Source organism: Mirounga angustirostris, unplaced genomic scaffold (assembly GCF_029215605.1).
Source record: "Mirounga angustirostris isolate CCGP_5_RB_7025 unplaced genomic scaffold, mMirAng1.0.hap1 SCAF_4, whole genome shotgun sequence".
NCBI lineage: Eukaryota > Metazoa > Chordata > Mammalia > Carnivora > Phocidae > Mirounga > Mirounga angustirostris.
In genome coordinates, this window is record NW_026991712.1 from 20,191,019 (window position 1) to 20,206,284 (window position 15,266).

The 15,266-nt window shown below is 44.2% G+C and overlaps 1 protein-coding gene across 1 annotated transcript; it reads right to left on the bottom strand.

Moving 5' to 3' along the window:
* Positions 1-2,710: 2,710 nt before the first annotated feature.
* On the bottom strand, positions 2,711-9,866 carry CCN3 (cellular communication network factor 3). Its single transcript, XM_045895999.3, has 5 exons — positions 9,667-9,866; positions 9,310-9,535; positions 7,974-8,225; positions 6,557-6,771; positions 2,711-3,265 (listed from the first exon to the last, which is right to left on the bottom strand). Exons 1-5 carry the CDS (start codon positions 9,736-9,738, stop codon positions 2,969-2,971), a joined length of 1,062 nt encoding a protein of 353 aa, XP_045751955.1. The 5' UTR covers positions 9,739-9,866; the 3' UTR covers positions 2,711-2,968.
* Between the last annotated feature and the right edge of the window lie 5,400 nt (positions 9,867-15,266).

Sequence of the window (15,266 nt, forward strand, 5' to 3'; positions counted from 1 at the left end):
GGCATAACACTATAATACTTTATTGTATATTGTCTCCTAGTTCTCTTTACATTTGTATTCACAGATAATTTTGGAACAAAAACAAATCACTTTTTTCACAGTTCTATACTTTTTGTGGGAGGTAAGTATTTTCTTACATTTTCATTTTAAAGATAGCTTTGTTTTCATCATAATGGCTGTACTGGGATTATCTAGCCAAATCTACATTGTTGGAACTTTGGATATTCCCATTTTGCCATTGTGGACAATATTGGACTGAACAGGCTTGAAGAGAGATTGTCTTTGCATGGATTCATGTGATAGCTTAAATTAGAAACAAAAGGACTTTGAGTTCTAGATCCATCAGTTTCTTTTTTTTTCCTAAAGGTTTTATTTATTTATTTGAGAGAGAGAGAATGAGAGACAGAGAGCATGAGAGGGAGGAGGGTCAGAGGGAGAAGCAGACTCCCCGCCGAGCAGGGAGCCCGATGCGGGACTCGATCCTGGGACTTCAGGATCATGACCTGAGCCGAAGGCAGTTGCTTAACCAACTGAGCCACCCAGGCGCCCCCCATCAGTTTCTTTTAACTGTTTAAAATTTTTTAAGTTTCCTCATATGTAAAATGGGGAGGAGTGCTTACTTCACAGGGCCATTGGGCAAATTAAATGCTGCTAATGAAGGTAATGTGCTCAGCACAAATAAGTGGGCAATTAATGTTAGCTGTCCTTAATAACATCCTTTGATTAAACTCTAGAAATCAAATTCGCTTTCCAATTTATCTTAAGGGACAAATAGTAACTTGCTAAATATATGGGTCGGGCAGGAGGCTGTAGGTAGGGGAAGTGAAGTTGGGGATAAGGTTTTTTGTTTTTGTTTTGTTTTTTTTTTTAAACTATGGAAGAACTCTAGACCCACTGCATCACCCAGAAACTTTAACATAAAAGTTATATTAACTTTGACCCTCACACTGCCCCGATAGCAGTCCTGTTCACTGCTGGGCTCTGCATTGCCTCTGGAAATATGCTTTTCTAGGGACATAGTAAGAGTAGGTTGATCAAGATAATGCTGGTGGTTTAAGCTGGGTAATTGGGAGGATGGAGAGCAATTTGAAGCCAGGGAGGCAAGTTTTGCTTGGCCCACATTCAATTTTTAATACATAGATGTGTCTAGCAGGTTGTCCAGAAAAACATATCAGGGCTTGAGATGTTGGCTTGAGTAAACAGTGTGGAGACTATCCGAGGCCTTGGCAGTAGAGATCACCTAACTCAGAACTATCTTTTGTTTCCCTTCTGATAAGAAATTGTAAGCTCATCTAAAAATATCTGCTTTGCTTTCAATAGATGCTGTCGCTTAGTGCCTGATTTAATTTGTAAATTTTAATTTTATTTATATTTCCTTTTTTATATGGAAGTATAATTAACATATAGTGTTATATTAGTTTCAGGTGTACAATATAATGAGACAGCAATTCTATACATTACTCAGTGCTCATCACGAGAAGTGTACTCTTACTCCCCTCTGTCTATTTCACCCACTCCCACTGAAAACCACCAGTTTGTTCTCTAGTTTCTTTTGTTTCTCTTTTTTTCTTTGTTGAGTCTGGTTTCTTTTGCTTGTCTTTTTTTCTTTGTTTTGTTTCTTAAATTCCCCATATGAGTGAAACCATATGGCATTTGTCTTTCTCTGTCTGACTTATTTCACTTACCATTATACCCTCTAGATCCATCCATTATTTATATTTTCAGTAAGCAACTCGTAAGCACATAAGTAATGGCAGTCACACACTGATAAAATCATATTTATTTAGTGATGTCTGACAAATAGAGAAAGTAAAAGGAATATTTAAAAAAATGTATAACTTATATATAAATACTTTAAAAGAGAAAAGCTGAACACACATGGTAACATTAAAGGAATGTAATCATTTAAGTTTGCAGCCTATCTTATAGCCTGACAAATTAGATACACATATGTATACACATATATCTTGTTTGTGAGTTTGCATAATTAGGGCCCAAGGATAAGTTTTGGGCATGTCTACAATAATTCTGAACTTCCATAAAATTTGTGGTATTTTACCACCACAGTCTTGTTGATTTTATTCTTCTTTCTCAAAATCTATGACCAGCACACTTGAAAGTCATCAAAGGTTGTAATCTGGTGCTTTGGGCCCCAGTTTACTCATCAGTAAGATGAAAAAAGTCTCGGCTGATATGTTCTGCTTCTTCTGAACGAAAAAGTAGTGAGCCCCAGTAGCCTCCAGCATATAGAAATGTATGAAGGCTGAGAGGCCAGGTCATCTCTGTATTCGCGGGAGTTTTCTGTTTATCTCCTTTCTTTGGAAGGGAGTCAACTTGTCTGCAACAGAGCAAGTTTATCACACCAGTCCACTTAACTAACAACATTCCATTCCTGTAGATACAGCTTGTTTCCTAGTGTGCAACGCAACAGAAGACTAATAGTCTCTGGATTTCACACTGAAGAGCTACACATTTCCTCAGATCTTGAATTTGGAAGTTTAGGGTTGAGCCACCCAAAAGGAGAGTTCAACAGAGACCCCTCAAGTCAAACCTCAATATATGGCAAAATATTTGTATGACATGTTCTGTATGATATTGAACTTCACTGTGACATTCAGGACAGTGACATTTTCTTGATATTGCACTAGTGTATAACAAAATAAGAAGAGTGTAATGTGATAGTCTACATAGTAAAACATGTATCTGATTTCTTAAATTTATACAAATTTTCATTTGTAGTCAATATCACAGAAGAGTAAATCATCCCTAAGTACTATCCTGAGCTCACCTTGATTTCAAGTTTACAGTTAATCGTATCTTTCATTTAAAAAAAAAAAAGACAGATATAACTGACCTCATATGACCACAGAAAATACATAGGACTCAGGGGTAAAATAATAATTCTTCTTAATTTTTCTTATATTCATTTGATGTTGGGTAGCTACATTTGCCTCTGTAGGATTACATGTTACATTTCCCCTCTGCTGGTGTTTGGCTTTAACTCTTGGAGGAAGGCCTCATGGTTATGAGGACAGTTGCTGTGACAGGTGCAGGTCCCAATGACCATCACTGGTTTCTTGATGATCTGCCCTGGGGAGCACTGGAACTCCACCTGGATGGTTTTGGTGTTGTGGGGGGTACAGCATCGGCCATCACTACAGACGCCACAGAACCTGGGCTTGTAGGTGTGCAGGCTGGTGCAGTTCTTGAACTGCAGGTGGATGGCTTTGAGTGACTTCGTGGTGCGGAGACACTTCTTTCCTTTCTAAGAAAGAAGAAAGGAGAGATTCGTGGAATGGCTACCATTCCTCTGAGGGACCATTAGGGATATGGAATAAATTGCTAGCTGCCTACCCCCTATCCATTGTTCTTTCTTCTTTGCTAACATGACATTATAGTGTTTGGGCAATTTGGTCAGCTACTAGTATTTGCTTCCCCAGAATATCTGGGAGCTTGGGATGGCTTTGTGATCAAGTTCTGGCCAATGATACATAGGCCAAGGGATCCTGGGAAGCCCTTTGCCCTTCAGATAGGCACAGTTCTTTATTGCTTCCTGCATTCATTGTCTTCCTGCCTAGAATGTGGAAACCATGCCTAATGGTACACAACCATCTTTTGACCTCGTGGCGATAAGCATGAGGGTGAACGTGTATATAAATAAAGCTATTTTTTCAAGGCACTGGAACAGACTTTGATGTTGTTTTAGTTTATGCATTCTTAGGCATTATAAAAAGAAAGGGAATATACCTGGCAGCGTTGCATACCTCCTAATGCTTCAAACACTTTTCAGACATTAATTCACTTAACATTAACAACATTCACTCCTACTAGGATCAATTATTCATGTAAGGAACAACTGTGCAAGCTTCACAGATGAGTAAATAGAGTCTCAAAGGCCTAAAGTCTCCAGAAACATCTAGTGATTGAGTGTCTGACACAAGCCCATGTCTTCTATTATACCCTTAGGAACATCTAAAACAATAGGATTTAAGGTTATTTTCCATGAAAGTGGGGTAAGTGGAGAATTTATTCAATATGCCATTAGTAATGGTTGATGAGGAACCTTCATATTGATAATTCAGCACAACACTGACTCTATGTTTATTTCTCACTTAGATTTCTTCACCTACTAATTTGCCATAATTCTCTTCTGCTTTTCACTTTCCTAGGCACAGCCCACAGCTGTGGAGTGATGAGGCTTGGGATTCTCTTAAATCAGTGGCTCTCAAACTTTACATCAGAATCTTCTAGAAGGTCTGCTAAAACACAGATTGTTGGGCCTTACACCCAGAGTTTCTGATGCAGTAGGTTTGATGTGGGCCCCAAACATTTACATTTCTAACAGGTTCTTAGATGATGCTGCTGGTCTGGGGAGCCACACATAGAGAAGCACTGGCTCATATTTAAGCATCTTTTGGTGTTAGGAAATAATGATTATTATGCTAGTATTTCCCCAGATTCCAAATAAATTTTGGAACCTTTATGAAATGTATATATCTTAAATATAATATCTCCCAATATAAAACTGGGTGCAAGTTACACAAACAAATATAAAAATTTTGGCAAAAGAAACAATAGAAAAAGCAAAGTTTTGGAGGCATGACATGGAAAAGCCTTATTTAATAAAGAAGTGTGTCCTTGACAATATTAAAGGCCTCCTTTTTCTTCCTTTTTCATATTTAATGAGTAGCCTATATTCTTGCCAATGTCCTCAAAGAGGTACAAGGTCAGCAACATCTGTGTGTGTGTGTGTGTGTGTGTGAGAGAGAGAGAGAGAGAGAGAGAGAGAGAAGCAGAGAAAGACAGACAGGAGACAGGAACAGAGACACAGGGAGAGAGAAACAGAGAGAGGCAGCTTTGTGGGTGAACCTACATAACTGTGCCACATGCATGTTGGAATTCCCCTAAGTGTGGGGAGGTGCAGCTTCTAGCATATAATTTTAGGGATGTTTCTATGTGTTCTTTCAAAATTGGTGGAAGAAACATAAATTAGGATGGACCCCCAAAAGTCATATAGCCATGTAGCCATATAACTAATACGACTGTTGGAGACTTATTCTAGCAATAAATAGAAATGATGCCTAATGCTAACAAAGTCATCTCTGCCCAGCCACTTTGTAAATTCATTCTATTTAATCCTCATGACAACTTTGAGGTAGGTACTGTCAATGGCCTCATTATATGGGGGAAGGAATTGAGGCTTAGAGGTTAAGAAAATTCATCCAGATCCCACAGCCAGTTCGTGTGGTAAGCCAGGATTTAGGTTGTCCGGCTCCAGAGTCGCACCCTTAAGCATTAGGTGATATTGCCTCGGTGTAGAGATATGTAAATCTTTCATTGTTAAGACACTGTTTTGGGGCACCTGGGTGGCTCAGTTGGTTAAGCGACTGCCTTCGGCTCAGGTCATGATCCTGGAGTCCCTGGATCGAGTCCCGCATCGGGCTCCCTGCTCGGCAGGGAGTCTGCTCCTCCCTCTGACCCTCCCCCCTCTCATGTGCTCTCTCTCTCTCATTCTCTCTGTCTCAAATAAATAAATAAAATCTGGGCTCCTGGGTGGCTCAGATGGTTAAGCGTCTGCCTTCGGCTCAGGTTATGATCCCAGGGTCCTGGGATCGAGTCCCGCATCGGGCTCCCTGCTCCTTGGGAGCCTGCTTCTCCCTCTGCTTCTCTCTCTCTCTCTCTCTCTGTCTTTCATGAATAAATAAATAAAATCTTTAAAAATAATTAAATAAATAAATAAATAAATAAATAAAATCTTAAAAAAAAAAGACACTATTTTGGCCTTAGGTTTGTACAAATTTCCATATAATGGTTCAATTTGAGTATTGCATTTATCTGATCTAGGGCTCTGGTAACAAGGCCTGTGATGTCATCAGGAACCAATCAGAGCTTCTGATCCACATGCCTTATAGTCAGTGTTAACACACTGAGTTGATTCATTTCCAGCAAAAAAGGGAAAGAAATGTGCTATTTTATTTGGCACATATCGCCTTATGCTGGCAAATGTACTATTTCCACTAGACTTTTTAAAATACTGAAAATAATTCCCAGACATCCATTCATTTATTTATCAACAATTGTTTATCAAGCACACAATATGGGCCAGGTAGGATGTTGGGGACTGAGGGTTCAGTGAGGAAGATACAATTTCTATCCCGTGCTTCCTACAGATCGAGCCTAAGGGGTGAAAAAACTGAGGTCAGAAGTGACCACTTTAAAATCAGCTGTGCTTGGCAACTGAGCAGCCCGTTTTTTTCCAGGAATGGAATGAGATTTGCCAGACCGTCTCAACTGGGGACACTATTATAGTTGGCCGGCTCCTCCCTCTACCTGTGGACCTGCTGTGAGTTGCTTGGGATATTTCAGTACATGAAAGAGAAAAAAAAAGAAGGTAAACTCCCTCATTGCAGGAAGCTCTCTGCCTTTTCTCTGGGGTTCACTCCCCGCTAGAGCTGACCTCTGAGTCAACTAGTATCACGGTGACTTTCTAGAACCCAGACGCCCATGAGGCAAAGCTACCTTGCTCTGGGATGGGAGGCTGTCCTCAGGCTCCTACCTTATCTGCTGGTTGCTTGTGTTCTTGTTCACAGGGCCGCACCATGCAGAGGCGAGTCTGCTTCACCATTTCACACTGTGGATTCCTGTTGGTGACCCGAGTGGAAAAACCCATGCCACAGCTCTTGGAACATGCGCTCCACTCTGTGGTCTGTTCAATGCAGTTGCTGCTGGAGTCAGAGACCGCAACTCCTAGTGTGGCTTCTGTCCTGTAGGCTATGGGATGGACCATTAAAGGCGGCCACATTGGGTAAAACATGGGGATTGCCGAATGATCCTTTCAACCATCATTGGAAAGAGGGTCTCATTCAATTCTGTACCTACTAAACTCAGGTGCTCTCAGAACTGGATCTCTGTATTTATAAACCCTAAAGAGGAGGCACAATGCCGGAACATTCTAGGCCTTCAAGAAAGATTTGTGGAATGACTGTCCAACTTGTCCTGAAGAAGCTTAGGAGAACTGGTCTTTAAGAAGCCTAGCAGTTTGAAGAATGTAGAACAGGTTAGCATCAACAACCATTCCATAAGCTGTAATGTTTTCAACATGTGATTTTATACAGAAAAAGGATCATGATGAAATTTTAATTGGATGAGTCATTAGAACCTACTGACTCAAAATAGTGACGAAAGCTATACTTTGTTCTAGGGAGGTAAAACCAGTTGCTTGGATTATTGGGATATAGACACTTGGACTTTGATTACAAAAAGTTCTGTCTCAACACTTCATATGTATGGCTTGGGGCGCTTCTACATGGCAGTTCTCCTATCTGCGAGGCATGGCTGATAATTTCTGACCTCAGAAAAGCTGGAAAGCTCTGTGTACGCCCGCATAAATAATCTGGCTGATTCATGGCTTCTAAAATATTCTCTACTGGCTCTTGAATTTTTTTCCAAAAAACCGTTTCCTTTAGAAGATAAAACACAAAGAAAAAGCAAAACAAAGATCCTTGACCCTTCCTACAGCATCTGGAAAGGCGGCATTTCTCTGTGACACCTGTCCAGGGAAAAGTAGCATTCTTCAGGAAGGCTGGTCTTGAGAGCACATGGGTAATATCCAGAATCTGGAAAAGACTGATTTTTTTATTTTTTATTTTTATCTCTGTGATGTTAATAAGGGTCAAGCGGGGGTGGACTAAAATATAAACAGTAGTCAGGCAGTAAGACAAAATCAGTCCCCCTGCTCAAAAGAACCACTGAATGCAGCAGGTTCTCTTTGGGAGAAACTGCATGCATACTTCAATACCTTGGCTTGGATCCACACACGTGACGTGTTTGTTCTTAGTGGGCAATCTGGAATCCACAACCGGATGGCCAGAAATGGAGGCCAGTTTCTTATGGCAAATCCCAAAGAGCACCGATGCTTCCTGCCTGCCTTTAACCTGTGTGGTGATCACGTTCAGGTATCTGGAGTTTCTTACCTGGAAGGGCAAGGCCTCCCAACTGCCCCTTCTCATCTGAGTCACAGATCCACTTTTCACAGCACTCCCCGGGCACTTCAACTTTTCTGGGAGCTGGGCAGTCGGGCTGGGGCAGGAGCAGGTCCTCTCCACAGCGGGGCACACAGCCGATCTGCCCATCTCTGCAGGCACACTGGTATTTGCAGCTTGGCTGGAAGGTCTCCCCGCTTTGGTAAATGACCCCATCAAACACACAGTTGTCGCCTTCTACCGCTAGAGCATTGGGGAAGCAAGGCAGAGGGAAGGGCAGAGAGAAAAATCAAGAACAGAGTGTCATGGAGAAGCTATACAAGCTACATGCAAATCCCACATCCCCCTTTTTCTCATTGAAGTGATCTGTTTCTTCTCTCTCTCTCTCTCTCTCTGGCAGAGAGATGTCCTCCTGGAGGCCTCCCAGAGCAAGAAGAAACCTTGAAGACCATCCAATCCTGCCATTTTATTTCACAAATGAGGCAGGGGGAGCGCCACTAAGAAGTGACTCTCCCACAGCTGTTGTTCCCATGATAAAGTCATTTTGCTAGAACCTCCTTAGATTCTCCTACTCCAACAGCTTAGAAAAAAAAAAGGTACACTTCGTATTCTCCCAATAGGTTAACTGGTCAAATAGGGAAGGGTGCTAGGATTCCTTGGCATTCCAGCACAATAAATAATCAGTAACTTAGAGAAGAAAGTAAAAGGCTATTCGAAGCCCTCTTATCCGGGGAGTCCGGGGCAGCCTCCGACTCAATGGTGCACCGCGGTGGGAAAATGATCCCCCAATCAGTTTCACCAGCCTGAATTGGTTGGTTGTCTGCATTTTATTTTATTCACAGCCCAGACTGGGATTACATAGTCGTCCAGGAGACCAAAGGCTGCTTTAGCTCATTACAGGTGTGAAAACAAACCTGCTGGGCGGCAGGTTGGGGGGGTGGAGGGGGGAACTGTGAGCTTGTAAGCCCAAGATTCCAGCACCCCCAAGCACCCCCTTGGAAATGTCCAAAGGAAATGATTTCACTGGCCCTAAACTCTGCTCTGTTCCCCGGCTAGGCTATCCAGATCCCACTGTAAGGAGGCAGGTGATGAATGTGCTTCTCACCTTTGCGGGCAGGTTTCCTCTCGGCTTCTAGCGCTCCCCAAAGCTGCCAGCACCCCCCCCCCCCACCCCCGACCATGCCTGGCGCACAGTAAGCGCTCCACAAACATCACCTGCTGTATCATCCCAATTATTATTTGCACGTTCCCCTCAGGGAAGGGGAGAAGGCGAGGAAAGGGGCAGCAGGCGGGAGCGGAGGGCGGGCGGCGCGGGGGGCCGGGTTACCCATGCAGATGCCCGTTCCCGCGCTGGGGTCGGCTCTGCGGTCGCAGAAGAGGCCGCGGCTCTCCTCGCACGGCTCCAGCGGGGAGCAGGTCTCGCCGCGCTGGCGGGCGCACACCACACAGCACGAGCAGTCGTCCAGCACGGCTCGCACCCCGGGGGCGCAGCTTGGCGGCGTCTTGGGACACCGGGCCGGACACTGGGCGGGGCAGCGCGGGGTGGCCGCGACCTGGAGCGGGCGGGACAAGAAGGAGAAAGCTCTCAGCAGGGACTGTCGAAGGCGGGGTGACCCGGGCCGCCGAGCAGGGGCCGCCCTGGGGGGCACAGTAAGCAGAGGCACCCGACGGGAGCGCCGCTCACCTGTCCCAGGACGTGGAGCAGCAGGAAGGCCAGGCCAATGCACCGCTTGGGCAGACTCTGCGCCCTCTGCATGGTCAGGCTTTTCCCTCCCGCTTGGACGAAACAAGACTGGGCGCTCCAGATCCGCCCCGCTCGCCCCGCTCGCCCCGCAGCAGGTCGGGCGCCCGCCTCGGTTCCCCGGCGGCACCGGCTCAGGTTTTATAGCGCGCTCGCGGGACGCGCTCAAGCCGGTTGGCTGCAGGGCAGGGGGGAGGGCGGGGAGGGTGGGGGGACCGGCTGGGTGGGGAATGGAACGAACCCGGGGTTGCCGTGGCAATTGGCCGTGGGCGCCGCTCTCCTTAGGGCGCGGCCCTGGGGCCGGCGTGTGCCTGTGTGTGGCGACTGGCTTTTCCCGGAGCGCCGGGAGGGGCAGGGTGGAGTCGCGCGGCCGGGACCCAGGGCTCGCTCGAGCGCGTGGGAAGGAAACGCCCGTTTCCTCCTGGAAGCTGCTTTGCCTTCCCCCAGGCCCGGGACGCCGCTGCGCGCTGGCCGTTCCAAGCTGGGCCGCAAACCGGGGGCTCTCCTCCAGGGGTGCCTGCAGTTCGGGGCCATCTGCGGGGGGTTGGCGAGCGGCCCAGGGCTTGAGTCATAAAGGAAGCACATGCAAGTTTGTCACCGTTTAGGGCACTCTTTGAATGTGTTGAGGGGAGGGGAGAGGAGGGAGGGAGGGAAGCAGAGAGAAGAAAGAAAGTGGAGGGAAAAAGCAAGAAAAGAGAAGACAGAAGCAAAGCCAAAAAAAAAAAAAAAAAAAAGCAAAGCAAAGCATCGCTTTAGGATGAGGGATGCTATTGGCCAAATGGCAAAAAATTCCTTTGAGGCTAATCATTCCAAGTCCCCACTGATTCTTAACCCCCCTCCCCTTCCGATTCCGCAGGCTTGGAAGAAATAAAATTAAAACATAATAAAATAAAAAACGTAAGAGCCTGAGGTAAAATACAAGCTTTTTTCCGAAACACCTGTTGTATCATGCCTAGGGTAAATCAGCACATGTCAAAATCCAAGAGCCTTCGAGAGTTGGTGAGGAAGGCTCAGCTCAGCCACTGTCCAGACCTCAGTGAATTAGGTAAGGCGCGAGGACGTGTTTGCTTTACTTGGCTGACCCAGCCAGCAAATCAAATCTTTCTCTCATTTGGCATCCACGTTTAAAACATGGCTGCTTTGAAGCACTTGTCATCTCTCATGAGAATGAGAGCAGTTTTACTGCTCAAGGTGATATTGCCTGATGGATTAGAAGAAAGTTTCTCCCCCGCTTCAACTTTGCCACTGCCTCTGGGATGGCTATGCCCAGCAACTCTGAGGATAGCCACATTGGAAAGACACTTTACAAGAAAAATTATGCAGTCTTGTGATGTAACTCTAGACTTGAAAAAGAAACAAATTTCCTCTACATCGTCCATCTCCAGCATGAAGGAAAGCAAAGGCAGCTTGTGGAAGGGGTCAGGCGTGTTCCTCATGCTGAAGTCATCCCAAGCCCCTTCAGGAGAGTTCTCTGAGCACCTTGAAACTGCTATTACCTATTCCCAAGCCGGCGATAATTCTGCTTTCTTTGAGGTAAACCAGACTCAGCAGTACTCAAAGCTTGACAAGAAGTTGAACCGTTAATCTGTGCCACGTCTAGGACACTCCTCCACTCTTCAAGTTGACAAGCTTCATGGGTCATCAGGCCAAGTGATTCTTCTACTCGGCTGCACATCAGAATCAACCAGGGTGTATTTTTTTAGAAATACAGATTCTTTGGCCCCACCCTTGGCCTACTCAGTTGGATTCTCTGGTGAGGGCTCTTGGTAGACAGCATTTTTTTTTTTTAAAGATTTTATTTATTTATTTGAGACAGAGAGAATGAGAGAGAGAGAGAGAGCACATGAGAGGGGGGAGGGTCAGAGGCAGAAGCAGGCTCCCTGCCGAGCAGGGAGCCCGATGCAGGACTCGATCCAGGGACTCCAGGATCATGACCTGAGCTGAAGGCAGTCGCTTAACCAACTGAGCCACCCAGGCGCCCTGACAGCATTTTATTATATTTTGAAATGGGAGCTGGCTTTGGGAAACCTATAGTTCCAGAACAACTGGAAGCATAGCTAATGGGGAAGCAAGAATCTTGGCCAGATTTTCAAAGTATGAACAGCCAGAATAAGGAGAAACCAGCAGCATTGAGGCTGGGCTGACTCTTCTTGGGAAGGGGGAAGATGAGAGGAGAAATGTGAATTCAAGATAAGGAAGAAAATGTCAAGAAGTCACAGCTACCGTGAGCCTCTTGACTGCAAGCGATAGAAACCAAGCTGGAACTAGCCTCAGCAAGAGGACTTCTGTTGAGATGCTGTGGTATTTCACAGACAACTAATGGGAAAGGTGCTAATGGGCCTCAGAGGCCACTAGGATCAGGGCCTTGGAGCTACCAAGACTCCATCTCCCCATCTGTTTTCATTGCTCTTCTGGGTGTCAGTTTTATTCTGTCTCACCAGAGACCAGCTTCTCCCATATAAGAAGCGTCAACTTTAAGGTCTCCCTAACCTCTTACATTGTGACCTTATCACTGCAGAAGGAATTTGGAAAGTTCCAGGAGAAGAGCTGGATTGAGGGAGACAAGAAAGATGAGGAATGGGGATTAGCTAACACCACATAGTTGGAATGGGGTGGAAGAAGAGTTCCCTAGGAAAGAAGGGGTGATTCTTTAAGAAGAAAACCTGTGTGACAGGCCAAACAGTACATATCCACTCTACCATCTGCTGTAAATGCTCCTGGGTAAGGAGCTCCACATTAAAACAATTGGAAATTGAAAGTGAAGCCATCTGATGGTAATCAGGTCATGTTTGCTGCACTAGGACATCTTCTGTCAAATCCTCCATGCTGAGGTAGATTTTGTCTTCTCCATTGGCCTGGCACTGGTGGTGCTTTTCCCATCTATCTCTGAACTCACTGAATAACAATGATGTGACTCTGTGTGTGCTTGTCTCCCTCTCCTGACCAGGAACGCTTGAGAACAGTGAGCACGTCATAGTTTCCATAACACTCCCAGGGATGGACAAGTGGTCAGTTGTTCTTGGACCTTTTGAGATACTGCAAACCTTACTTTAAGTTTTGTCCCTTGTTACTGGTTGAGGTAAGAAAGAACTGGAGGTGTTGTTCCTCAGCCGCAGCTATCCGCCATCACCATCTGCTTCTGACATGCACCTTCTCTCAGTCTTTCTTGGTGCTATGAGTCGAAAGGGTGGCATACAGGCTGGCGACCTCCTCCTGTTGGAAATAAACCCTGTGTCAGTGGAGATGTCTGAGGAAGTCAGGGGACATCACATTAGAAATTCTTCATGAGTTGCTGGTCTTGGCTGCCCACCAAGATGTCAGCTCCACTTGGTTATGAGGTGCAAGTACTTTGATGGATTCACCTCTTCATTTCATTTCATTTCATTTCATTTCTTTCTCTCCTCCTTTTCCCTTACCCCAGATGTGACACCAGAGACGCATTGCTCCTTCTCTATCTCAGATAGGCTGTTAATTGATTTATATACATACATTTTAAAGATTTTATTTATTTTGAGAGAGAGAGAAAGCAGGGGAGGGGTGGAGGGAGAGAGAGAATCTTAAGCATTCTCCATCCTGAGTGTGGAGCCCCATGTGGGCTCGATCTCATGACCCTGAGATCATGACCTGAGCTGAAATCAAGAGTTGGACACTTAACCAACTGAGACATCAAGGCGCCCCTGATTTATATTCTTATTACTCATTAGTCAATACTCCTACCCAGAGTACATTAGAGAACTTACATTTTATAAAGGTAAAATTTTATAAAAGTTTCCATTGTTTTATTTTTTTCAGTTTTAAAAAAGATTTTAAAAATATACTGGCACTGATTTCTGTAGCAGGCAAGAGAAATATAAAGCACCCCATATTAAACATATTAACCCCATATTAAAAATGACACAAAGAAAAAGCAGTGACTATGATGTTATCACCTCCAGGACAACTCTATCCCTCTTCCCTCCTCAATGATTACATTCTCCATAAACTCATAAACATCGATTGTGTCTTCATTCAGTCATTATTCAGTGAAGCCACATGTACTTAGCTCTGGGAATATGCCTCATAAATCTACCTCACAGCCCTTTAATGATTCAGTTGTTTTTTTCTAAATTTCCTTCATATGTCCCTTTCCTGGGGCCCCAGGGAATTGGTAGAACACAAGGTAATTCCCATTATATGTTATGCTGGCCAGCTCTACAAGGTGTACAATTCTATGGCTAATATCAATCACACCCTCTTGCTTCTCTGACAGATCTCTTCTGTTCTTACTTTTCTGGAAACGATGAGAGACAGAGAAGAAGCAGTGACAGGAGGTGAAATATTAAATATATAATGTTTAGTGTTATCCCCTTTGGAAACATCTTCCTATCACCCACATTTTTAAAATTTATTTTTTAGTGCATTTCTTACAGAAAACAAAAATCCAGAAGATTAAGTAAAAAGAAATTCAAGCTAGAAATTGACTAGAAATGTGAGAAATAAGTTATTTTCTCCCACTGCTAAATGACCTCCTTATAGGGAAATGAGCTCTTTGAAACTGAAATAATTTTTTAAAAAGTTTTTGAAATGGGGGGTGCCTAAGTGGTTCAGTTGGTTAAGCATCCAACTCTTGATCTCAGCTTAGGTCTTGATCTTAGGGTTGTGAGTTCAAGTCCTACATTGGGCTCCAAGCTGGGTGGAGAGCCTACTTAAGGAAAAAAAAAAAAAAAGGTTTTGAACTGGAATGGAGTCTCTCAAGCTTTAAGTACATGCCACACTCCTAGCCCCCAGGCACCAGCATTACCCATGCCCACTACCAGCTGAGGAAAATGGCCCTGAGCAGTTCTTTCTATGTGACTTCTCTACGGCTTGTAACAGTCGGGTAGGTATAACCAGTTATGCTTCACGGACCAGAATCCTCTGGACCAGGCATTTGTGTCAGAGACGAAGGCACATGCATATGGATTGGACATCAGGTTAGTCAATAGCCTCTCAGGAGTGCTCCATATTGGATGACAGTGGACCCAACTCATAAATGCTGGTGGCCAGGTAAGCACAGAGAAGGGAAATAATATAACTTGAATATAGGCAAAGTTCTAAAAAACTTTAAATGATTGTTTCTGAAGAAAGAAAGATTCTTTTTTGGGCAAGTCCCTATTCCCACATAATATCACAGAGCCCAAAAAAGCCTGTATGGCCTCTCTACCCAATTTATGAATTCTCAGCAACAAATAATATAGACTTTTGGGGGTGTGACCACAGAATTATGTTGCACTTGACAATGGGAATATTCATAATGTCTAATTCATTAAGTGATCATTTTTTATACTTCATGGTATGAATAAAAAATGAATACAATGTTTTGTATTTTCAAGGATTTTTTAACCTAGTAGGAAGATGAAGTAAAAAAATAACTCCCAAATAAGGCAGAATGTGATAGTTTCTGTCCATGAATATAGGCAAAGTAACATGGGAGCATAAAGGAAGATGAAATTAATTGCTGTGAGAACATGGGAGTAGTGGAGGTTGGGGAGTGAGTGTTGGGAAAACTAATCATTCCATGTTCA

Excerpts from the sequence above, each read along its gene's own strand:
- CCN3 (XM_045895999.3), bottom strand. The coding sequence starts at position 9,738 with ATGCAGAGGGCGCAGAGTCTGCCCAAGCGGTGCATTGGCCTGGCCTTC. Across the intron at positions 8,226-9,309 it reads GGGAACGGGCATCTGCATGG|CGGTAGAAGGCGACAACTGT; the intron begins GTAACCCGGCCC and ends CCAATGCTCTAG. Across the intron at positions 3,266-6,556 it reads ACAAGCAACCAGCAGATAAG|AAAGGAAAGAAGTGTCTCCG; the intron begins GTAGGAGCCTGA and ends CTTCTTTCTTAG.